Source organism: Python bivittatus, unplaced genomic scaffold (genome assembly GCF_059951505.1).
Source record: "Python bivittatus isolate LINGU-HERP-01145 unplaced genomic scaffold, Pbiv_v1 ctg000310_np1212, whole genome shotgun sequence".
NCBI lineage: Eukaryota > Metazoa > Chordata > Lepidosauria > Squamata > Pythonidae > Python > Python bivittatus.
Window position 1 is genome coordinate 5,149,681 of NW_028277054.1, and position 23,005 is coordinate 5,172,685.

The 23,005-nt window shown below is 49.3% G+C and overlaps 4 protein-coding genes across 11 annotated transcripts; 3 read left to right on the plus strand and 1 right to left on the minus strand.

Annotated features, from left to right (window-relative positions):
- The first annotated feature begins 1,257 nt into the window (after positions 1-1,257).
- LOC103053208 (zinc finger protein 629-like) lies at positions 1,258-5,618 on the plus strand. Of its 5 annotated transcripts, none has more exons than XM_007427272.3 (4): positions 2,115-2,251; positions 2,564-2,667; positions 3,649-3,747; positions 4,301-5,618. In XM_007427272.3, the coding sequence occupies exons 2-4, from the start codon at positions 2,589-2,591 to the stop codon at positions 4,870-4,872; spliced, it is 750 nt and encodes a 249-aa protein (XP_007427334.1). In that variant the 5' UTR covers positions 2,115-2,251; positions 2,564-2,588; the 3' UTR covers positions 4,873-5,618. The 5 variants fall into 5 exon arrangements, with proteins under 5 accessions (XP_087996051.1, XP_007427332.2, XP_007427334.1 ...); XM_007427273.3 differs by lacking the exon at positions 2,115-2,251 and adding an exon at positions 2,261-2,378; XM_088139925.1 differs by lacking the exons at positions 2,115-2,251; positions 2,564-2,667 and adding an exon at positions 1,258-1,521.
- A 1,170-nt stretch (positions 5,619-6,788) lies between these two features.
- LOC103054078 (uncharacterized) lies at positions 6,789-10,785 on the plus strand. 3 transcript variants are annotated; one of them, XM_088139927.1, is made up of 3 exons: positions 6,789-7,191; positions 8,509-8,716; positions 9,628-10,785. In XM_088139927.1, the coding sequence occupies exons 1-3, from the start codon at positions 7,138-7,140 to the stop codon at positions 10,143-10,145; spliced, it is 780 nt and encodes a 259-aa protein (XP_087996053.1). In that variant the 5' UTR covers positions 6,789-7,137; the 3' UTR covers positions 10,146-10,785. The 3 variants fall into 3 exon arrangements, with proteins under 3 accessions (XP_087996053.1, XP_015743393.1, XP_007427337.1); XM_015887907.3 differs by lacking the exon at positions 6,789-7,191 and adding an exon at positions 7,468-7,534; XM_007427275.4 differs by lacking the exon at positions 6,789-7,191 and adding an exon at positions 7,559-8,029.
- Positions 10,786-12,226: 1,441 nt separating this feature from the next.
- LOC103054323 (interferon-inducible GTPase 5-like) lies at positions 12,227-17,865 on the minus strand. Its single transcript, XM_088139923.1, has 3 exons — positions 17,709-17,865; positions 16,305-17,006; positions 12,227-15,249 (listed from the first exon to the last, which is right to left on the minus strand). The coding sequence occupies exons 2-3, from the start codon at positions 16,997-16,999 to the stop codon at positions 14,085-14,087; spliced, it is 1,860 nt and encodes a 619-aa protein (XP_087996049.1). The 5' UTR covers positions 17,000-17,006; positions 17,709-17,865; the 3' UTR covers positions 12,227-14,084.
- LOC103054571 (interferon-inducible GTPase 5-like) lies at positions 17,476-22,975 on the plus strand. Of its 2 annotated transcripts, none has more exons than XM_088139921.1 (3): positions 17,476-17,648; positions 19,469-20,114; positions 21,095-22,975. In XM_088139921.1, the coding sequence occupies exons 2-3, from the start codon at positions 19,519-19,521 to the stop codon at positions 22,296-22,298; spliced, it is 1,800 nt and encodes a 599-aa protein (XP_087996047.1). In that variant the 5' UTR covers positions 17,476-17,648; positions 19,469-19,518; the 3' UTR covers positions 22,299-22,975. The 2 variants fall into 2 exon arrangements, with proteins under 2 accessions (XP_087996047.1, XP_087996048.1); XM_088139922.1 differs by lacking the exon at positions 17,476-17,648 and adding an exon at positions 17,911-18,142.
- Positions 22,976-23,005: the final 30 nt, after the last annotated feature.

Below are 23,005 nucleotides of genomic sequence, written 5' to 3' on the forward strand. Positions count from 1 at the left end.
TCAGACTGCTGGAAGGGTGCTCAGAAGGGTGCGTTGGTACCCCAGAACAGCCTTCTATCCCCCTGAGGTGTTCGTGGGGAGGGAGTCGTAATCCTAAATATCTGGAGAGTACCAGGTTGGGGAAGCCCCTGCTCAGAGGAAGAAAGACTCAGGCCTTAGTGCAGTGCTTCTCAACCTTGGCAACTTGAAGATGTGTGGACTTCAACTCCCAGAATTCCCCAGCCAGCTATGCTGGCTGGGGAATTCTGGGAGTTGAAGTCCACACATCTTCAAGTGACCAAGGTTGAGAAACACTGCCTTACTGAAAGAACTTTATTAGAGATAGTCTTAAACCCAGGCTTTGGGGCTTCTTCCCTGAAACAGCTCTGTTCCTGGGGAAAATCCAAGGATTTCTTGTGCTACATCTTGCAAGGCCGAACATCTGCAAAAATCATCATCTCTGCTTTGGAATTGATGGGGGAACCCCAACTGAAAGGTGGGGGGAAATCAAAGCAACCTTCTAGGATCAGCCTAAAAGGTTGGGATGCGAGGGAAGAGCAACCTCGCCCCTGTCCGGCTGGGACCCACAGAATACCCCCACTCTGGCTGAGCTCCAGCGTCTTCTTGAGAGGTGCTGGGAGATGTGAAAGACAGATTTGGTGCAGCGGTGAAAGGGCTGGCCTAGAAAGCAGGAGACGGTGACTTCCGGGCCTCCCTTAGGCATGAAAGCTGGATGGGGGGCTTTGGGCCAGTCCCTCTCTCTCAGCCCAACCCGCCTCGCAGGGTTGTTGTGATGGGGAAAATAGGAGGAGGAAGGAGTATTAGGTAAGTTGGCCGCCTTGAGTTGGCCCGAAGACATAAAAAGGCGGGATAAAAGTCTAATAATAATAAAAATAATAATAGGTAATGAAATCTCTGCAAGCAAAGCGCCAAGCTCAGAGAACAGCAAGAACGCCAGTTGCACGCCTTCTCCCATGCGATAGGCTAGAGCAGTGTTTCTCAACTTGGCAGCCTGAAGATGAGTGGACTTCAACTCCCAGAATTCCCCAGCCAGGCTGGGGAATTCTGGGAGTTGAAGTCCACACATTTTCCACGCCGCTGTGCGCGTTCCGCCTCCCTCGGCTGCCCTCTCGCGGTCGCAGCTCCTTTTTCCGCTCGAGGGCGCCCTCTGCGGGCAGCCGCCTCCTCCTGCCGCCCCTCGATGCCCGAGCGCCCTCTGGCGTCCCTCGACCGCAGCATCTTCGCGATGCCTTCCGTGCTCGCAGGAGCGTCCCACGAACGCGCCCGCCCAACGGCAAGCCTCCGGAGGGAAATTATCCGAAACGGCCCCCCTCTAAGACCCTTTCTGGATTGTCAGCAACGGCGGCTGGGAAAAGTTTCGCCAGCCGATGGGAAGGACGCCACGCAGCAATTCTGTTCGAGCAGCCTCCGCTGCCGTCCTGCCCCTCCAGGCGTGCTGCTACCCCAATTCCCGGAATTCCCACCGTCAGAGTCGGAGACCCCCCACCAAGTTGGGGGAGGCGGTGCTAAAGGAACAAGAAGGTCAGGACAGTGCGTCCCAACCCGGCTTCTTCCAGATGTCCTGGGACTACATTTCCCAGAATCCCCAGCCAGCATGTGGATCCGGTTTTGGCATGTTTGGGGTCAGAATAGGCTGGGGTGCAGTTCTCAGAATCCCCGTCCATTTTGCCTACTCTGGATGGGAATAATAGCCGCAGTACCAGGAGCGCCAGGTTGGGGAAGAGTGGTTGTTGGTCCTGGATTACATTTGCATTCTGCAGTTGGGGGGGGGACAAAAACCTAAGCAGCAATCCAGCGCCTATTTACCTGACCACAAACCCCATTGGCTGCAGCTGCACGTATTTCCGAATACACACGCATGCTTAAAATTGCGTTTTATCAGTACTAATTTCAGCCGGTTTCTCTCGCCGCCCCTCCACTCCCGGCAACCCCCCCACCGCACACTTGGTTTATTCCTGGGCACACGCGCAGAACCTCGCCTCAGCCCCCACGCTGATCCTTGCACGCGCATGCGCGGGACGATTCGGACCACCACTCCACCAGAGCGAAAGCGCTGGTCGCCCGTTTGGAGCGGCTCGCGGCCCGCTCATGCGCAGCGCTGATTTACGAGCCCGAGCGCTCAAGCCTCACGGCGCACGCGCGAGGCATAAGGGTTGGTGGGCGGGTCCTGTCTACTTTCTCTGCGCTTGCGCAGCTAGGGTCCTGTGGCCGGAGGGGACCGGGCTGCCCCTCCCCAAATCCGGAGGAACCGGTGAGTGGTAGAATGTGCAAGGCATTATGGGAAAGGGATAGCTTCCCCCCCCTCCAGCTTCTCCTTTCTCTTGGCTCGTGGACCCTTTCCAGCCGCAGTGCATGATGGGATCGTGGGCTCCGCTGTGGTCCGCATGGTTGCAGAGCATGATGGGAGCGGGGGCTGGGGCCAGCGCAGCGCTTGGCTTGGCTTGGCTCGGCCGGCGGGGGCGGGGGGCAGCCTGAGCATTATGGGATGGGGCCCGGGGGGGGGCAGGCTCCCTGCCGCGCTCTCTGCCATCTCTCTCTTGTCCCGGTTCTGCTCCTCTTGCAGGTTGGGCTGCTGGCATTAAGGGGTGATGTCCGAAGTACCTAAGCATGTGGAAGTGGGGAGCTCTGAGGACATTGGCTTTGAGGAGGAGGATGGGACTTCGACTGGTGAGCAAAGCCTAGGGACAGGCAGGAGGGCGCAGGCTTCCCCCGCCCGAGGAGCTTGGGCTGGGGGCCCTGAGGGTTCCCCTCCCGCTCCGGGAGGTCCAGAAGGGGCCCTCGGGGCTGAGACGGGAGATGCCCCTGGGAAGCGAGGCAGGGGCACGAGTGAACTGGGTGTGCGCGGTGCATTTCTGGTAGGTAGGCGGAGATTAAGTCACAGATTTGCTGCTCTGCAATATCAGAATAAGGCGGCTCGGGACCCTAATTAGTCCACCTTGAAGGCGGGCTCTGGAATGACAGTTTCATCTCATCACCGTTAACTTTCCCGCTAACTGCACTTGTTTCACCAGAGCACTAGGGGGTGGCATTTTGCAAGGAGTTACAGGTGACTTAGCTCGGGACTGCTGAACATCAACAGCGCATGGATCTCGATCGCCTAACAATTGTATGCCAGAGTTCCAAGCAGCAGTTTGCTCTCAAGAAGCTCATGTTACCCTGGTGGGATAGATAATTCTGGAAGGACTCCTGCAAGCCATGTGTTCTTCTGAATGGGTCTCGAGGGATCCATTGACTTAGGAAATCATTTACAGCAGTTGTCTGGCACCTTCTGGATAAATTGGACTACAGTTATGGGAATGTGGTCCAGCATGGTGGAAGATTAAATTTAGAGACTCGTCCATGCAATTAGAGTTTTCAGTGAAGAATGTCTATTTCTGGAGTGGGGGCAGAGAAAGCCTTACCTGTGGTAGTTTGCTCTGAATAACAAATATCTATAGGATTATATATATCTGTAGAACAGCCATAATTTGGGGCCAGTCTGCAGCATTGAGAATCTTGTAGTATGTGATCTCCTTGGTCTATCTGTGAGTCTCATTGATCAAAAATACCTTTTTGATTCATTATTTAAGCATATAAACTTCCATATTTTAGAACAGGGTAGACAATTGTTAATTTAGAAGAGCTCATAGTGGGCTTTAATTCTTCCAGGTGTTTCAGCCATGCAGGAGGAGGAGGAGGAATCAGAAGCAACCTCAGTATCTTCTGGAGACAGTAGCCCCCCAACCCCATCTGCCAATGGCTATCCAGGTAAACAGAAGTGTTAGATCATAGATAGGAGTGTTGCATGGCAAGAAGCTTTTGGGCAGTAGAAGAGACATCCAGGTTTGATGCTATGGGCCCAGGCTCAGCTATTAATTTATTGTGCTTGGGGTTGTAATCTGTAAAACAGCAATCAAAAGGGCACCTTTGAGGATACTAAGAGTGCTATTTCCAACACCACTCAATAGCTGTAGCTCTTGCCCTTCTCACACATTTACTTGCTAATATTCACTTTTTGTGAGATGGGCGGTATCTAAATTTGAAATAAAAATAAATAAATATAAAGTATTTTGTTAGAGCTTCTCAACAAAAGGTGGTGGCTTTCCTTGCTCCTGCAGGTTGCTTTCCTCACATTCCTTTGTGTTTCCACATGATACATAAAACCTGACCCCTTGATATAGCAAATTATCCATGGGGCTGGCAAATGAGGAAAGCTTTGGCCCCACCATTGCTATAGCTCTGAGCTATAGGGAGGGGAGCAAGCCAAGGGTGCTTTATACTTGCGTGTATCACTGTGTTTTCTTTCTCCTTACCTTGCTAGGTCCCCAGAGCAAAGAACCAAAACAAGCAACTGCTGGGGAACAGGTGGATGATGGTGGAGAGGTGGGGCAGGATCGTCTCAGCTCTTCCCAGGCTCCTAGCCCTGAATGGCACGAATGCCCTGAATGTGGGCGTGGCTTTGGCACATCTCGGGCCCTGAAGGTGCACCGTAGCTACCACGTGGGGCGCAAAAGGCCACACAGTGGTTCCTCTTCGACCAAGCCACCCCCACCCCCACTGATCTTGCCGGGGAATCCTGACAGCCAGGAAGGGCGGACGGCCCCGACTTCTGGCCGGGGCAGAGCTTTTCACTACATCTGTGCCGAGTGTGGTCTGGGCTTTGCCTCTCCTGCCACACTGGAGGGCCATCGCTGTGAACATAGCTGGCGCAGAAGCCCTCCAGCCCCTCCTCGTAATAAGCTTCCTCCCTCTCCTGCTCCCAGGGAGGCTAACGGGGACCAGGACACAGATGGGGCTGATGGACCATACCACTGCACTGAGTGCCCAGGCGAGTTTGGCTTGGTATCCGAACTTCATGAGCACTACATGCTCCACGCTCGCGGAGAGCTGTAGATCGATTTTCTGCCCGTTTCCCCAGCCCATTTCCACTTCCTTGTTGTCATAGGTGGCCCCTGCTAAGGGATCTGTCCTGCTAGGATACTGAAAAGTGAAACCTTTATCTTAGTTCCTTAAAAAAAACCATTTCTTTCTATATATCTGAAATGAATTTAGCTTTGGAATGGGGAAAGACATGATCTTGAGAGCAATCACTTTTGTATCCTGCCTCTCTGGAGTGAGTGCAGTGACTTCAGAAAAACCCAGCTCACCTGCAGGAAGAGAGGTTCTCCCTTCCCCCTGCCCTTAAAGAAATAATCTGGATCTGATGGTCCTTAAAAAAATTTTCCCCAAAGGAGCTCCTTTTAATGAATTTTTGCAACAGAAGCACTAGCAGGATGGTGCTCTGCAGCTCAGTTTCATTAATGGAACCAGGATTGTCTTACACCAGACCCATCCCAAATTGAGGGGCGCGATAAGAAGTGATGGATTGGCATCGCTTGTCCTGTGTGCAAGATCCTGCATTCCCAGACAGTTCCTTTCTCAGTCAGGGTCCCGTTTCCATTGTCGTCATATTGGCATCTGGGTGGTCCATGCTGAACTGAAGCTGTATTCTGTTTGTGCGTGTGTGTGCGTGCGTGTGTGGCTTTTAAGAAAGCAGCTCCTGGAGATGGCACCTAATCCGCACAAATCATGAATATTAACAATATCTCTTCACAGTAGCTGGGAGATGTGGTTTAATAAAAATGATTCTGTATGTGTGACTTTTTATTGTGCCCATCTCTGTGTTTGCCAGTGGGGAACCTGAGGGGTGCTGATTGTGTGGAGTTCTCAGCCAGGGTCTCTCTTATAAGGAAGCCAGTTCTAGCTTGGAAGACGTCATCTCTGCAGACGAAGCTGGCTATGCGTAGTCAGCCCTTAAAAACCCAGGACCTCCTATGTCCTTGTGAGATTTTAGGATAGTGAACTTTCATTATGTCATCACCAAAGAAGCAGACCTTGTGGTGGTTTTCCAGGGATATAACAAGTACTCTGATAGAGCTCAGAAACAACTAAAAGAGTATACAGTGTGTGTGGTTCACACGTGGTTTGGGCTCAACATAAACCAGGCCAGTCAAGGTTGTGAGGAAACCATGGTTAAAAATCTCTGAATTCAGGGAACAAAGCCAGCTAACGTCCTCATTTTCTGTTCCCAATTGAAAGTGCTTATTGAGGACTTAAACCATGAGGTAGGATTGATGCTTTTAGCATTATTTGCTCCTGAAATGGTGTGCTCGGGTGGAAATCAAAAATGCAAATCATGAGTAGGTGATGGTCTATGTTGCTTGCTTTGCTGATCTACAGTTTATACAAAAGATCTCTAGTACAGCTTGGGTGCTACCAGTCTGGTAAACTGCTAGGTGAGGTCCAGGAGGAGAACCAATGCCTCGTGCGTGTGTGCCTGTAGTAGACGGATTTTATATCCACATTACCCGATTCCTGGCGTGATTCACATTGGCACTTCATTTTCTATTTTTTAAATACTCAGAAAACGTTGGGCAAATAAATCTTTCTCTCCAGATATGCCACAGCCAGTCCCTACATCTGCCAAGTAGGTCTGTATTCAATGAATCCCCCATAAAGTTGCATAAATATACACATATAGCTATGGAGGCAATTTTGTGCCTTTCGACTCTGGCAAATCCCATTACATTTAATGGGGCATAATCCATGAGGATAAGGTTATCCAGAATTATAGCATTACTGAGCTGTTCAGAGGGAATGTTCTACTTTGCCTATTAAGGTTTATGCCTTTTCGAAAAGCAACAGCCATCATAATTCCTCGTCCTACCTGGAGGGAATTTCAGTTGAGATGCATCATGAACAAACCACTGGAATCAATTTGACACAGTCCCATGTTTATAAATCAGGTGGACTGATGCTCTTCACTCTTTCAGATTTTTTTAAAAACGTCTGTGCAGTCCCTTCATCGTCAGATGCTATTCTGTGAAAATATCTTAAGTCTTCCTAATGTGTGACAGACATGAAATGCTCTTGAAAGATGGATAATTGCAAAATTACTGTTACTGTTACTTCCTATTTCCAGCGGTACAGGAAGACTGCCTTAGCAGAGGGAATGACAGGCAGAATTTCCACTGGCGAAGATGCTTTCCAATACGTGACATGGCGTGCAATTAAAAGCGCAGGAGCATTGATGGGAAACTGACCAGAAAGCTAGAGCGGATGGCGCCTGCGCCCCCTGTTTAACATCCATGATGGCTGGAATCGCGCATTGCAAGGAGCATGCGCAGGACACCGCAAACCAGTGGAACTCGAGCCCAGCCGCGTCTCTTACAAGTAATAATCTACGGGTGCTTTGTAGAGCGCTTTCCGCTATGCGCGTGCGTCATTGCTCGACCCCCCGAGGCTGTCTATAAAAATGCCTGAAACAAGATCCAGTAATTTATGAGACCTGGCCCAGAGGTTGGGCACTGGAGCCTACCACATTTTCCCAAATCTCTAATTTATCTGTCTAAAAATAGTTGGTGGCAGTCATAGACATGTGACGGAAGTAAGGGAAAGCATTTCGTGCAGGCGGTTGGAATGGCTCTACGGGAAGCGAAGGCCTTTCTGGAGAAGGAAGGGCCCCGGAAGCGGCCGAATGTGGAGCGGGGCGAGGGCCGTTAGGACAGCTGTTGGGGTTATTATGAGTCATGACGGGGCGGGGGGTGACTGGGGCGGCCTCGAGGGGGTGACCGGGGAGCCGGCAAGGATTTGGGGCAGGTTTTCTGGTTTGGAGGGCCGCAGCTGGAAGGGACCCAGATGGAAGGCTCTGAGAGCCGCTGGGGCATCCATGAGAGGCGCCAGGGAGGGGTAGGCCGCGGCGGCGGGCGGGCGAGCGAGGGACGGCGAGGCGAGGATCAACAGCAGCCCCGGCCTGGCGCAGACGTGGGGCGGCAGAGGGCGTCGTCCAGAGCTTGAGGCGTCGATCCAGTTCCCCAGCAAGGCAGGCGGGCGCGAGGAGGGGCAGAGAGGAAGAGCCTCTTCCCACGCGGGGGCAGAAGAGGCGATTCCTTTTCTTAACGGGAATCCGAGAGGGGAAGATGGGCTAAGCGGGAGCCCTCTTTCCTTTCCGAAGGCCCGTTCCTGGTCCCGGTTCTCTGCGTAGAAGCCCTCCAAATCCTTCCCCCCAAAGGTAATGGCCCGTAGCCTCATCCGTCTCTTGCCTGTGCCCGGCTTGATGTTCGTCCTTCCGGCAAACTGATGGTGGGGAAACAAAACGAAACAGAACCGAACAGAACAAAACACGTTTTCCTTTTGGGCCTGATGCACCTGAGCTTGCTTGCCTTGTGGACCCTAGAAGGAGAAAGGGTATTTTAAAAGGACACATACAAAGGTTGCTCTCAAGCTTGCTGTAACAGAAAATTGTGGTAAAAAGGGTATTGAAAGGGGTGTGCTATGGTGGGGCTTGAGCTGAATCGTGTATGGAAACAAGCAGGCAATGTGGTGCCCTCTCGATATTTTGGGCTAGAATTGGCACAATCTTCTGTTGTTGACCTGGTGGCAGAGAGAGATGGAAGTACAAAACATTTTTAGAAATCACCATTTCTGGTGTATAGGAAGAAACTGGATGGGACTGGATGTTTTGCTCACTACTTGATTCTGTTGTTATAGGAAGCAATGGCTGAGTCTTCTGCCGTTGGCAAGTTAACATTGGCTGAACCACTTCTTAAAAAGGTGTCATATCGTAACTGCGAAGGTGCGTCATCATCCCAGGAGCATCTGTCAGCCTATAAACCAGGATCTCTCTTGGTAGATGAAGACCCTATAATGCTGCCACCAGAGGGCAAGGGCACAGAATGCTCTAACAGTAGTACCATCTGTGAGTGTTGAGTTTGGTTCTTGATTTCAGAGGGTTTCTAGCAGGTTATAGTTATTTAAGAGAGCCAGTTTGGTGTAGTGGTGAAGGCATCAGGCTAGAAACAAGGAGACCGTGAGTTCTAATCTTGCCTTAGGCATAAATCCAGCTGGGTGACCTTGGGCCGATCACTCACTCTCAGCCCTAGGAAGAAGGCAATGGCAAACCACTTCTGAAAAACCTTGCCAAGGAAACTGCAGGGACTTGTCCAGGCAGTTGCCAAGAGGCAACACTGACTCAAAGAGTCATATAGTAACACTATGAGTGTGTGTTCTGAGATTTGTATAACACTAAAAATTGATACCTGAGTATTCTTGTTTTCAGATTTTGTGACTTTTTTTTTAGATTGAAAAGGTTAGCTATGCCTCTTCCTGATTTCTAAGATGCTCTGGGAATTTCTATAGCTACACATTAGGGTTTATGCATCTTTTAGCGTCATGTTAACAAATGATTGCTTTAAAATAGCATTAAATAAATATTTACTTCTAGTGTTTCAATGAATTCATGACACACAGATTTTCTGCATGGCATCATTTGCACTCCAGACAGCTGATTATGGCTCTACACACACAAAATCTTCATTAAAGCCCCTGCATGTCTTAGTTTTCATTTAGAAAAAGAAAAGTTGGGGATGAGAAACTTATACCTCCCATGGCTGTAGGTGAAAGCATAGTACTCTTTACGTTTTGGAACTGAAGCTTCCAGAGTTCCAAGATATTGGGGAGATGGGAATAGATTAGTCAGTGATTGATGTTCTTCTTGTGTTGTTTCTTTGTTGTATTGTTGTATCATTGCTGCCTTGGAATCTGTAGTTGAAAAGACATATTCACATAAATTGTACCCATTGCTGTCCCTCTCGCTCTCTCCATTTCTAGATAGCCTGGGTGCCAATCAGTGTTTTCACTGCTTGATTACCTTCCCCGATGAGAAATTCAAGGAACGGCACATGAAGCGAGAGCATCCGGAGGACTTTGTTCAGGCCAATTTGCAGGATGCCCTTTTTGTCTGCTTCATTTGTAACAAAGCTTTTGAGAGTTCCCGGGCGCTCATCTGCCATCAGCGAGGCCATGCCCCGGCGCCCCCGTCTGATTGCAGCGACTGCTTGTGCCCCACCTTTGACTGTCCTGACTGCGGCCGCCGCTTTGGCCAGCTGGCCAACTATCAGCATCACCGCTTAGGCCATGCTGCTGGCTGCAGCTTGCCTCATCAGTGCCCCGACTGTGGCAAGAGTTTTCGGCAGCTTTCAAACCTACGTCGACACCAGGCTTTCCATCGGCAAACCCAGGAGTTGCTGCCTTCCCAGCCCTATTCCTGCACGGAGTGTGGGGAGAGCTTTAACCAGGAGGCAGGCCTGCATGAGCACTATATTCGTCATGCTCGTGGGGAGCTCTAGCATTACCAGTAGTGAATCCCTCTTCTTCCCACGTCTGGGTGGAGAACAGAAGGCAGCAGGCGCTGCTGCGTGAGACGCAGAGCCAGATTCTTTCCTTTTGGGAAATAGTGGGCAAAGTCTTTTGTCCTCTGGAAGTGCCGTGGCAGGTTTTGCTCCACTTAGAAAGATGGCTCAGAATCTGTAAAGAAGCATTTCTCTAACCTAAGGATGAAAAAGGGAATGTTATTGGTTGGAGATACTGTCTTCCACCTAATTCTCTGTTGGTTTCTTATGACTGTCAAAGAACTCTCAAATCCTGACTGGCTTCTGGGCAGCAATTTTTTTTCACCCTTAGCTATCAAGATTCCCATCCCCCATTTTTTTTTCTTTTAGAAAATGAAAACGTTTGCATTTTCTACAGGGAACAGATTTGTGCTGCTATCACAAATGATCCTTCTGAAGGGCACCGGATGCTAACTCTGAACTGGGTGTAGCTTTGAGTGCTGACTGTAAATGTAGGTGCATCATTTGATAAGGAGAACAGGCTCTCATTTTTTCAGCTCCTATTATACAAAGTTTACATCTATTTAGGGTTCTACTGAAATCATGTCATTGCAGTGGACAGCTAAGTGACAGCCTAGCCAGGGGTATATCGGTCTACTGAATTTTTTGTACCTTATTGCTAAATAAAATGCAGTGCATTCTGCAAAACAAAAAGGTTGCTTGCATGCATAGCTTGAGTATAATATTCCAACAATATAGTTGCAGGTGTTTTAGGATGTAAAATTGCTACAGATTTCTAGTTATTTTTTTAAGTATGCAAACATTGATTGAGAACCAGAGCTTGGAGTGAGCCCTCTGAGATGAAAATATGCTTATTGGTGAATTCTGTACTCATGAGAGTATTGTTCAAATTCCTAAGTCTTGCTTTAGAAAACAATCAGAAATGTGAACCAAAAAAACCCTACACCCTTTCAGGAGATCCATCAGTGCGAGTAACCTTGTGTTGTAAAATTAAGGAACCCTGGGAAATGTAGTTCTTTAACTTTACTGAAACTGCATTCTCTAGCACCCTTTTGGTTATTTGAAGTGATTTATGCTTTGAGAGTGGGATAGTCCTTGTGATCCCGAAAATGGTGAAACTAACTTGAAATTGTTTCTGCAGTGGTGATACAGGTACTCCTCGACTTACAACCATTTGTTTAACAACTGTATGAAGTTATGATGGTGCTGAAAAAGTGACTTATGACCAGTCCTCACACTTACGATCGTTGCAGCATCCCTGTGGTCACATGATCAGAATTTGGGTGCTTGGCAACCGGTATGTATTTACAACAGCTGCAGTGTGGCAGGGTCACACAATCACCATTTGTGACCTTCCCAGGGGGCTTCCAACAAGCAAAGTCAATGGAAGCTGGATTCACTTAACGACCACATGATTTGCTTAATGACCACAGCAAAAGGTAAAATCAGGTGCAACTCACTTAAGAACCACATTGCTTAGCAATGGAAGTTCCAGTCCCAATTGTGATCTTAAGTCGAGGACTACCTGTAGTGAAGCTAGATCTTAAATGTGTGAGATTGGCTCAGAACAAAGTAGATCCAATCATTGGTCAGTTTGGTCCTGTTCAGGACTGGCTACTTCTACTGGCTGCAATTCTCTGGATTCTCAAAGTGAAGAATTCTAGGCAAAAGATCTTTTTAAACTGAAGTTGCTATGGATTGAGTTCAAGGCCTTTTGTGTATAGAATATATCTTCTGCAAGTGAATTGTGACCCATACATGTTCTCCTGTATCTGGATTGTTTTCTGGCACTTTATTTTTTTTTCTTTGATGTTTTGTTGTTAAAATATTGTAATGATATACAAGAGAGAGTAAGAAAAAGAAGAAAATAAAGCAAAACAACTCCTGAATATGAATTAAAAGCATTGTAAAAAGACTTTCTGGTAACACATTCTCCCCTTCTCTTCCATTTGTGTCCCCAACTACTGACTGTAGTTTAGCTACCTGTACTTTACATTAAACATTTAAAATTGTTACTGGTTTCTATTTAAATTTTAGAAGCCACATTCCACATGTTTGACTTTGCCTTGCTATGTAATGTGTTGTATATAGAGGACAATGTTGCACGAATTTAGTTAAACTTCTATTATGAATACTGTACATGGTCAATTCTGCCATTGCAGCATTGTCTCCCAATCTTATTGTTGGCAAAATTTCTCTTTTCCAACGTTGTGCCATTTCCTGGCACTTTAGAAGCCCAGATGTGCATTAAAAGCCACTTTCTAATCTCTTTGATATTTTAGAGCAGTGTTGCAGTGTTATTGGCAAGAGTCCTAGAAGTTTGGTGGTTATGTAGATAGGAAGATATCCACACACACACACCCTCCCCCGGTATTCAGCCACCTCCAAAGAAATACTAGGTTTGTCTATTATGCTAAATTATAATGGGGTTGATTGGTCTTAAGAACCCAGACACTTGATTTGTAGATCACAGTTTATTTAGCATGAACCAGTATAGCGTGGACAGTTCTACTTAAACCACTATATTTGTACAACTTGTCCAGAAATACGGTCTTGACCCATCCATCAGTAATCACTCTGCCTTTATTACGTCTTCCCATCTAATATAGGAGGATAGGTTCAGTTGCTGTATTAATTTCTATCCCAACTACCACATGTAGTTGTCAATTGCCAAATAACATTTTTTCCACCCAAATGAGATTCTCTTCCTGCCCCCAGCACCCATTTTTTAAAATAGCTTTAGTGTTTACTAGTTACAGTGTCACATAAGCTCTTGCATCACTGTGAATACAATTAGCTGCAGGTATGCTGTGTAAATGTTATTTTGTGCAAGCCAGGGGAATTTGAACTTCTGACCCTGTACTTCCTGGCAAATCAAATTAAGGTGAACGATTAAACAACAACAACAACCCTAATGGAATTAGGCAAGGGCTGAGGATAAATATTTTAAAAACCCAGTGAGTGGCGTCCTATAAGCAAGTATGATCAGAACAAGAAGATTGCACAATGTTGAGTAAATATTTGTTTGGCATGCAGCAAATTACAGGTGGGGCCAGCCATTTCAGTCAACTGTTGTGTGTCTAGGTGCACAATGTGTAGCATTTTTGACTGCCGTTTGTGTTGTGCACCAAACAGCAGACAATCTACTCTCGGGCAGCGTTTTTAATAACCGTTTACGAACTTGACCTACTTCCGTTGCAAACAAATGTAAGCAATGAATATTTCACTCTACAAAACAATAGGATCCTCCCGGACAAGAAATAGCTCTCTTTTTAAGCATGCCTACATCTGGGGTGTTCAAAGAGATTTAGGAAAGGGGTCCAAGGCCTGCTTTTCTGAACAGGCCAACCGCGTGTAGCCTCTATTGGGTCAAGGTGTGTCTGCTCATTTCTTTCAGAAAAATTAAATAACTACCCATTATAACAGTTCAGTACTGTAAGCCAGCAAACAAGAAAGGGTTTGATTTCTCTGTAATGGGAACGGCTTCATATATAGAACTGCTAGAACAGTGTTTGTCAACCTTGGCTGCTTGAAGATGTGTGGACTTCAACTCTCAGAATTCCCCAGCCAGCCATGCTGGCTGGGGAATTCTGGGAGTTGAAGTCCACACATCTTCAAGCTGCCAAGGTTGACAAACACTCTGCTAGATGATGTAAATTTGTATCTGCACTGCAAAGGGGTAAAGCCTTAGCAGTGGCTTTCCATTCTCAGTTTCTACAGCCAAATCCTCTGCTCAAATAACCTCCATTTTTGGTTGTGCCCTTCAAAAGCCGCCGCCACCACTACCACCACCACAGGACACTGCTGAGAAATTTTTGCGCTTGCCCCATTTTGTCTTTTTGCAAGGATGCTTCCATTATTTTCTGTCTGCTGCTTTTGAAGTGGGGCAAGGGGGTGGTTAACCCTGCCCTCACCCCATCCATCCACCCTCCAGCTCTAGTCCTCCAGAAAGGCGGCCAGCAGCAGTCTCTCGGCATCCTCTGAGAGCTCCACCACCACTTGCTTCAGCATGCTGTAGATGTATTCCAAGGAGATCTTGGGCTCTACCTTGGCCCCCTGCCCCCAGTACGGCACATAGCTCCAAACCCAGCTGCTCAATGAGGGGGGCTTAACAATGAGGTTGAGCAGGTCCGTTGGCTGCATTGGCTGAGCAAAGCGGCTTTGGATTGCTGCCTGAAGCTGCAGGGCTGCTTTGCCAGTGTCCCGGGCAGTGTTTTTCACAGACGTTTCATCCAGACCAAGGCTGATGCAGAAGCTGACGATGGTGGCCAGGAGTTTCTCAACCACGGTTTCCTTGAGATTATCGCAATAGGAGAGGCCAATTTGCAGGATCTTCTCCCACACATCTTTCATCAGCATTTTGCTGTTGTGCCTTACCAGCTGGGAGAAGACCGTTGGGATGGTTTTCCTCAGTGCTTTCTTCTTCAATTCAGAAGCTCGGCTCTGGAGTTCTTCCCGAAGGAGAGGGAGGTCATAGGCTTCAGCCATGAAGGAGGAGACCAGGAAGACTGGACAGTCAATGCCATCATTCTTCAGAGCTTCTATGCAGCTCTTCCGGACTTGTTCCTGCAGTTCCTCTTTCAGGCTGGGTTGGTTTCCAGCCTGGGCCCCCACATCTACATCTATCTTGTTCCTCACAAAGAAAGACTGTTTCCCCACAGAAGCAATAATTCTGGCCAAACAGCTGTGGATGTGCTTATAACGCTCTGAGGCCACCACCAGGAAGACGCTGTAGCGGCTAAGATCCAGGTGGTTCACATCATCCTCTGTCAATCCCACTCCTGGCAGATCCCAAAGGTACATGTTAGGGACGAACGGGAACCGGTAGGCTGTTGCTGTCCTGGTGGTCTCCGCGACTCCAGTGGGGGCCGCCTCGGTCTCTCCACAGCCTACTCTTCTCAGCGCATTGATCAGAGAGGAGTTTCCTGAGCCTGTTTCCCCAATCACAGCTACGTCCAGACGGATTTGAGTGGGATCTTCCAGCATAGCCTGGATTATAGCTGGGACTTCTGCCAAGGATCTGGACTTACAGATCTTATACAGTTCCCTGACTGCCTTCTGATTTACCACACCGAAGTCCTTCAGATTTTCATCATGGTGTCTAGAAAGAACCAAGAACAGAAATATAAATGCCCACACTGTCTTCCCATAGTAATCAATTGGAGTTAGAGATACCAATAAGACGACAGCCCTCCCACAGGATCCATCAAGGAATCAACACTGTCTTTCTCAGAGACTACATTGGGCGTCTCCAGTAATAGTCTGGAAGATTTTGCTGGAATGTTTTAAATTGCCACATAAAGGTAGACCTCGCTTACCAACTGCCTCATTCAGCGACTGTTCGAAATAACAACGGTGTTGGAAAAATAACTTTACAACCAATGCCTGCATTTATGACTTCTGCAGCACCCCTCAGTCATGTGATCGCCATTAAGGTCAGTACACATTGTCCTGTGCCTGACTTCTTGTTTTTCCTTTTCCCCCCTCTTGCAGAGCAGAGAGATTGGAGAGGAAGGGATTATAAGAGTAAGCAGATACACAATGGGGAATACATTTGTGTAGTGTGCTTGTGGCTCCCAGTCCTGAGTGCGCTCAGGGCTGCCAGTGCCACCACATTTCTTTAGATGTGTATTTCCCATTGCATGTCTGCTTACTTTCTTGTAATCCCTTCCTCTCCAATTAATGTAAGTACAAACATCAATTCCTTTCTTGCTAATTACCCCAGCACCAGGGTGAGCATTCCAAAGGGTGAGGGAGTGGGGAAAAGGAAAGCAGTCACAGTCATGCGATCTCCCATTTAGCGACTGCTTCGCTTAATGACAAAGCTGCCAATCCTAATTCTGGTCACTAAACAAGAACTATCTGCATAGGATGCTAAAGGAAGTCAGAGTGTGAAAAATTCGTGTTATGTTATCAGGAACTTTTTCTACTCTTTGTATAACAGAGTTCTGATTTAGCATGTTTATTTGATTTCCATATAGCAAACACAGCTAAGGAAAAAAGCAGGTCACGTTTGACTGGGCTAATGCAAAAGGGTAGAATGGTGTTGTATAGAGATGCAACAGCCAGATACTTCTTCTTTTCCAGTCCTGGAAGAGAAGTCAGATGTTCTGATCTAACTAAGTCAGGCCCTCCTCAAACTCTAGACATCTTTACCTTTTCAAGTTGAGCACTTCTCCTTCCAAAGTCTCCTCGAACCAGGCAAAATCGTATCTCTCAGTCTGCAACCCAGACACCAGGAAAACCTTCTTGGCCTCCAGCCCGTCCTTGGCCAACCTCTCTGTCAACTCCTTCCGGATCTGGCCCATCTGCTCTGCAGGATTGTACCTGTGTCGAAGCCGCCTTCCAGCTGTGTGCAGGTCCAAGTCGATCTTGGTGCGAGCCACAAGGAAAGGTTTCCTCTTTTGCTGGATAGCCTTGAGGACTTGTAGATGAACGTCTCTCAAGCCCGTGGTTCCCACCACCATCACAAAGCACCTGAATTGGTTTAGGTCACCCAGGCGCTTGAGATAGGCAGCTGGATTCTCAGTCGCCTCAAAGCCAGGCAGATCATGCAAGGTGAGGTGGGGGAAGGTGGGATGAGTGTGGACCTCCGCAGAGACGGTGGGCTGCGGGGCTTCCCTGAAGTAAGCAGCAAGATTTGTCACCTGGCGGGGCTTGCTCAGCAGAGCCTGAACCAGCACGCTTACCCCTGTGCCACGCTCTCCTAGGATCCCAACCTGGACCTTGAGGGAGTTCAAAAAATCCATCAGTTTCTGGATTTCAGAGGGAGCTGTGACTGCGTTCTGGGCCAGGTATAGGGCCTTGATATTTCTCAACTCCACTTCGTTTGGATAGGGGGAGCTGGCCATGGCTGAGCTGCAGGGAAAAAGAGAGGAGGTGAGTATGGCCCAGGCAGGAGCTTCTGGGGAGAATCCAGGCCGAGTCCCCTTCACACCACCACGTGCAACCACGCACTGACACCCATTCTCAGCCCCCTCTCTGCTTCCCCACCACTAGCATCAGTCTGTGCAGACCCTCCCGAATCACAAGAGTCATGCTGCAAAGCGAAGGAAAATCCATCCGGCAACTGTTGGAATGTCTGCCTGTTACCCTCTCGCTTTCAGGCTGGGGACAAGATGGGGCGACCCAGTTCCATCGGGAGCAACTGGGGGGCCCCAGGAGAGGGCTGGTGGATCCCAGGAGGCGCAGCCAGAGCCCCTCCCGCTCACGATGCTCCGATGCCGCTTCGCCTCTTGCCCGGCGGTCCCTCCCGCCCCCGTCCAGCCCGCGACCGGGAGAAAACGAAAGCTAACGGCGCCTCGACCGCCGCCTTAAGAAAGGCCCTGGGCTGCCATACCGCAGACGACCGTGCGGGGGCGGCAAGGAGACACGGAAAACGCCCATCCCTTCGCGGCGCTCGGAAGGTCGCCCGCAGTTTCGCAGCTGGCAGCCGCGCTGAGCAACCGGGTTTCGCCTCTGGCTGGGGGCTCCGGGATCGCCCACCCTCCGCCTTTCCAGGTGACCCCCCCACCCCCATCCCTTCGCCCCCTCCTGGGGCTGCGGGAAAGAGCCGCTCACCCTTTCCTCCAAAAGGGCTCCAGGCGCCGCTTCGCCTCCGTCGGGGGCGGCGAAGCAGAGATCCGCGGCCGAGCCCACCCGCTCTTGCCCCTGCCCCTGCCCCGCGCGGGGACCCTCCGGCGCGCTGTCCGGGACGGCCGAGCGGGAGCCGCGGAGCGCGATCCCGGAGCCGCCGTGCGCCTTCCCTTCCGCCGGCGGCTCGCACCGCGCCGCCGCAAAGACGCCCCTTCTGACGCGCCGGGGAGGGGAGCGGGGCGCGGCGGCGGGGAGGGGCGACCGGAGAAGCGAAAGTGGCCGGAGCGGACCCCGCCCCCCGCCCAGACCCGAGCGAGAGGGTCGCCGGCGCCTCTCTGCCCCAGGAAGCCGGCCTGCGCGCGCGCCGCCTGCGCTGGACGCCCGACCGGCTGCGCTGATCGTCGAGGGGCGCCCCGCAGGTAGGGAGCGAAGCTTGGCCAGCCGCTTCATCCCACGCCCGGCCCGGGGGAGCCAGAAGCCAAGCGTCTCCCTGCAGCCCGGGTGGCTGAGCCGTGAGAATCCGGAATGCCCGTGTTCGGGGCTTGGCGGCTCCGGGAATCAACCCTCCCGGGCCTTTCCAGCATCCTCAGCTAGCTGGCCGCGTAGGGGACAGTGCTGCTCAGCCTTGGCCGCTGGGAGATGGGTGGACGTCAACTCCCAGAATTCCTCCTCTGCTCACTACATAGCCCATATGGCAGAGATGTCAACCCTGTGGTAATCTGCATATTGCTAGGACTCCGAGCCTAGACAATGGCTGGAGACAAGGGGAGCGGAGGTCTGTCAATATCTAGAGCAGTGTTTCTCAACCTTGGCCGCTTGAAGATGGGTGGACTTCAACTCCCAGAATTCCCCAGCCAGCCATGCTGGCTGGGGAATTCTGGGAGTTGAAGTCCACCCATCTTCAAGCGGCCAAGGTTGAGAAACGTAAACCAGACGTTAATATGTTCCTTTAAAAAAAAGCATCCTCGGGAATGGTCTTGGAGCAGCTGTTAGATTATTTTTGCATTGTGCCCTTATTTTGGAAGCTGGCGTTGTGTTTCCTGCAGGAAAACACATTGCTAAGAGCAGGTAGGAGAGCCAGTTTGGTCTAGGGGTGAAGGCACCAGGCTAGAAACCGGGAGGCGGTGAGTTCTAATCCTGCCTCAGGCATGAAAAACTGGCTGGGTGACTTTGCGCCAGTCCCTCTCTCTCAGCCCAACCCACCTCACAGGGTTGTTGTGGTGGGGAAAATAGGAGGAGGAAGGAGCATGAGGTATGTTCGCCCCCTTGAGTTACTTGTAAAATAATAAAGGCGGGATGAAAAAAAAAATCTAAAAAAAAATAGCGAGATCAGATAAGCGACCCAGCTCTTGACCCAGCTCCCTGAATTAAAATATCCCTCGTTTACATTTGTGGCCACAACTTGCTTGCATCGTGGCCTAATTTGTAAACATTTCTACCTGGTTTATTAGTCTTGCCGACTGGAAAAGAGAAGAAGCCTGAATAAAGAAAAGAATAAGCAGCTTGTCGTAAGGGAGGGGAAAATGAACCCATCCCTATTTTTATGGACAGGCAGTGCAATTAAATGAAATTAGAGTATTATTATCCATGTTGTGTTCTTGGCCTGAGCCCAATTGATTTTGGTTTGGTAGTCTATATCTGTGACTGGGTGTGGCTTAAAATATTTGTGGCCAAGCTTAGGGTTTGATTTTACCATAAACAAGACATTTTCCTCCTCTCTGGCTTTTGTCTTTCTTTCTTTACAGGTTTACAGCCTGCTCAGAGGAAAAAAAAAAACTCTTGGCCAACACCCATCATGTCCTTAAAGACCCCCCCGAGCTCTGCTCCGGGTTCGCCTGATCGCGGGGATGTTTCTATCGTTTTCGTGGGGAAATCTGGGGTGGGCAAATCGGCTCTTCTCAACGCCGTACGAGGGATGACCGAAGATGATGTTGGATCAGCCCCCGTGGGGGCCCCGGTGAAATCTGAGAGGCCCGTCATGTACCCCGATCCGTCTCATCGTAATTTACTGCTGTGGGAACTGTCGATGGATGGCGAGGGACAGCCTGCAGATCGTTGGATCGGAGAGGCCGACCTGCTTGTGTTGGTGACTGATAACAAGTTTGAGGGTTCCCACACCCGCCTGGCGTTGGAGGCCCAGGAAGCAGGCAAGAAGGTCTATTTTGCCCGGACCAAGGCTGATCTGGAACTTCACACTCTCAAACGGTTGATGGGGAAACATTACAATCGATCTGAAGTCCTCCTGGCCCTCCGGGGGGTCTGTGCTGAATCCCTGGGGACCCTCTTGCTTGGGGAACCCTTTGTATTCTTGATCTCTGCATTTGAGCCCTATGCCCTGGATTGCCCCCAGTTGCGAGAAGATTTGCTGAAGGATGTCCACCAGTACGAGAGGTTGGTATGAGAGCTTGCCAATGGAAAGGTGGAATTGCCCTCCCTGGGATCTGGTCAAAAGCCCGGATGCTCCAATGTTCTCCTGCCCATAGCTGATCCCAGCAGATCACTTTCCTAGGCTGATATTTCTGAAGCTCAGAAAGTGGGGATGGAAACACCAGGGCCTGTACTCAGAGAACTCCTGCACTTAGCTGTAACGTGGGTTGGGTTTTGTGTGTGTTTTTTTTAGGATTAGCTTATTGTGTTGCCATTCTGGTTGTACCAGGGTCATACTTTAGGGGATTGGGTGAACTTGGCCAGATGCGGTTTATCCAACCAAGCATCATGAGAGAAATCATAGCTTAGTGCAGAAGATCAAGCTGGCCATCTTATACCCAAATATGAATCTGTTTGTTTAGTTCAGTGTTTCTCAACCTTGGCAACTTTAAGACAGGTGGACTTCAACTCCATGCTGGCTGGGGAATTCTGGGAGTTGAAGTCCACCTGTCTTAAAGTTGCCAAGGTTGAGAAACACTGGTTTAGCTTCTTATTTTAAGCAACCTACAATGTTCAGGCTTTGCTGAGCTTTTACTCTTTGCAATCCTTTGCTTGAATGTTGCTGGGAATGTTCCTGTTCCCACATTTATAAGAAATGGTGGGGGCGAGGAAGTGAAAGGATTGGTTGTCTCCAGCAGAAAAAAGATGGGTCATTTTTGAAACTACTACTACCATTCCTTTTAGTTCTTCATGCACAAGTAGTGTGTTTGGCACAGATCCTACTGTGAAGGTCCTATGGCTGAATCCTGCCCAAATCATTGTAGGTCCTGTTTTTTGGGCTACTTTATTTTCCAAAGGATGCTGAATGTAACGAATATTTAATATTTTCTCTGAATCTGTGTTCCCCCTGCCTTGGTGTACCTTCCTGACATTTAATACTGCTGCAGGATATCAATCCAAGTTCTCCATCTATGACTTTGACCTTTCCTTGCATCTTTCCACAGGGTGGTGAAGCCCATCCCCTCAGACTATGACATGATCAGCGAACGAGAGATTGCTGAGATCCAGGAAGCCTATGAACTGGGAGGCCTCTCTGAGGTGGTGACCCGAATCCAGTGCAGTTTGGAAGCAATCTGCAACACCCAGCTTGATATTGCGGTCACAGGAGAATCAGGGACCGGAAAATCCACATTTGTGAATGCCTTGAGGGGTATGAATGATGAAGAGGAAGGGGCTGCTGCAACAGGCGTGATAGAGACAACAATGCAGCCCACGCCGTATCCTTACCCTGGGCATACCAACGTCAGCCTGTGGGATCTCCCTGGTATTGGAACTCCCAACTTCAAGGCTGATAAGTACTTAGAAGCTGTGGAGTTTTCCCGTTATGATTTTTTTATCATCCTGGCTTCTGAACGATTTAAAGAAAACCACGTTCGTTTGGCCCAAGCCATTATCCAACAGGGAAAGCAGTTCTACTTTGTACGCACCAAGGTAGACAATGATTTGGACGCCGTGCAGAGAAAGAAGAATCCACCCACTGAAGCAGAAGTTCTGAAGGAGATCCGCGATGACTGCCGGGACAAGCTTTTCAAGGCTGGACTGAGTGATGCCAAGGTGTTCCTTCTCAGCAGTTTTGCAATCGACAAGTTTGACTTCCAGGTTTTTGTGGAAACTATGGAGCAAGAATTGCCAACCCATAAGCGCCAGGCTTTTCTCTTGTCTCTGCCCAGTGTCTCCATGGGGATCATAGAGAAGAAGAAGAAGCTCCTTCAACAGGAGGTCTGGAAGGTGGCTTTGGTTTCCAGCTTAGTAGCTGCAGTCCCTTTGCCAGGCCTGGCCTTCACCTGTGATGTTTCCATTTTGCTGAGGAAGTTGTCCACTTACCGGCAGGACTTTGGCCTTGATGCAGCATCTTTGACCCGACTGGCAGAACGTTCCAGGAAACCCATGGGGGTCCTGAGAGCAGAAGTGCACAGTTCTCTAGGGCGTAGCATCAACAAGGATGTGGTGATCAAGTTGCTGGGAAAGGCCACTGGTACAAGCCTGGTGGTGGCCAATCTTTTCATCCATCGAATCCCGATTTATGGAGCCCTGGCCTCTGGGGGTATTTCTTTTCATACCACGTATTCCATGTTGAACCAGTGCCTGGAAGAGCTGGCTGCTGACTCCCAACGTGTTCTTATGAAGGCCTTTGAAAGTGACGTCTGATGTGGCTACAACAGTTTACCCATCTGGTCTCTTCCAGGTGGGCTACACCTACAGTTCCCATCATTCTCAGTTGCCCTGGCTTTTGCCTGCAGTAGAATCAGATGACTTTCCTTCATCCCATTTTTGATCTTCCTTAGACGCCTTGTCATTGACACTTCCTCACTTAGCTTCTATCACAAACAAGCTGCTAAGTACTGTTGCCTATCAAGTCTTGAGGACTAGGAACAAGCATTTGCTTTGGCTTTGATCTTCTGGAGAGCAAGTTTAGAGGAGCTGCTTTGTCTCAGAATGTTCCATCAGCCCTGTAATTATTTACTATTTTAAATGTATTGCCCCTCTCTCTTCCGGCATGGACCTATGGAGTTTGAATGAGAGGTTAAGGGTTTTGTTGCAAATTACTGCCCCAGCCTTGGGATGGCCAACCAGAAATGCAGAAAGAGGAGGAGAAAAAGAGGGTGCAATATTTGATGGGGTGTAAATCCTTGTCTAGTCATATTTTTCAGAGTTGGATCCCAGTGTAAGCCAAGGGGAAGCCTTGGTTGGAACACAAGGATGAATCTAAGATTTCTCTGTTGCTTTCTTTCTGGTGGCGCTCCCTTGGCTCGCCACTAGAGGTTGGTGCTGTGCGTTGGAATAAAAAACATCTCGCTCAGCCTTTCTCAACCTCAACGATTTTAAGCTGTGTGGACTTCAACTCCCAGAACTCC

Coding starts and splice junctions, on each gene's coding strand:
- LOC103054078 (XM_088139927.1), top strand. CDS start 7,138: ATGCGCAGGACACCGCAAACCAGTGGAACTCGAGCCCAGCCGCGTCTC. Junction 7,192..8,508: donor CCCAGCCGCGTCTCTTACAA/GTAATAATCTAC, acceptor CTGTTGTTATAG/GAAGCAATGGCTGAGTCTTC. Junction 8,717..9,627: donor CTCTAACAGTAGTACCATCT/GTGAGTGTTGAG, acceptor CTCCATTTCTAG/ATAGCCTGGGTGCCAATCAG.
- LOC103054323 (XM_088139923.1), bottom strand. CDS start 16,999: ATGGCCAGCTCCCCCTATCCAAACGAAGTGGAGTTGAGAAATATCAAG. Junction 15,250..16,304: donor GAAGTGCTCAACTTGAAAAG/GTAAAGATGTCT, acceptor GGTTCTTTCTAG/ACACCATGATGAAAATCTGA.
- LOC103053208 (XM_007427270.3), top strand. CDS start 2,089: ATGCGCAGCGCTGATTTACGAGCCCGAGCGCTCAAGCCTCACGGCGCA. Junction 2,252..3,648: donor CCCCAAATCCGGAGGAACCG/GTGAGTGGTAGA, acceptor TAATTCTTCCAG/GTGTTTCAGCCATGCAGGAG. Junction 3,748..4,300: donor ATCTGCCAATGGCTATCCAG/GTAAACAGAAGT, acceptor TTACCTTGCTAG/GTCCCCAGAGCAAAGAACCA.
- LOC103054571 (XM_088139921.1), top strand. CDS start 19,519: ATGTCCTTAAAGACCCCCCCGAGCTCTGCTCCGGGTTCGCCTGATCGC. Junction 20,115..21,094: donor GATGTCCACCAGTACGAGAG/GTTGGTATGAGA, acceptor ATCTTTCCACAG/GGTGGTGAAGCCCATCCCCT.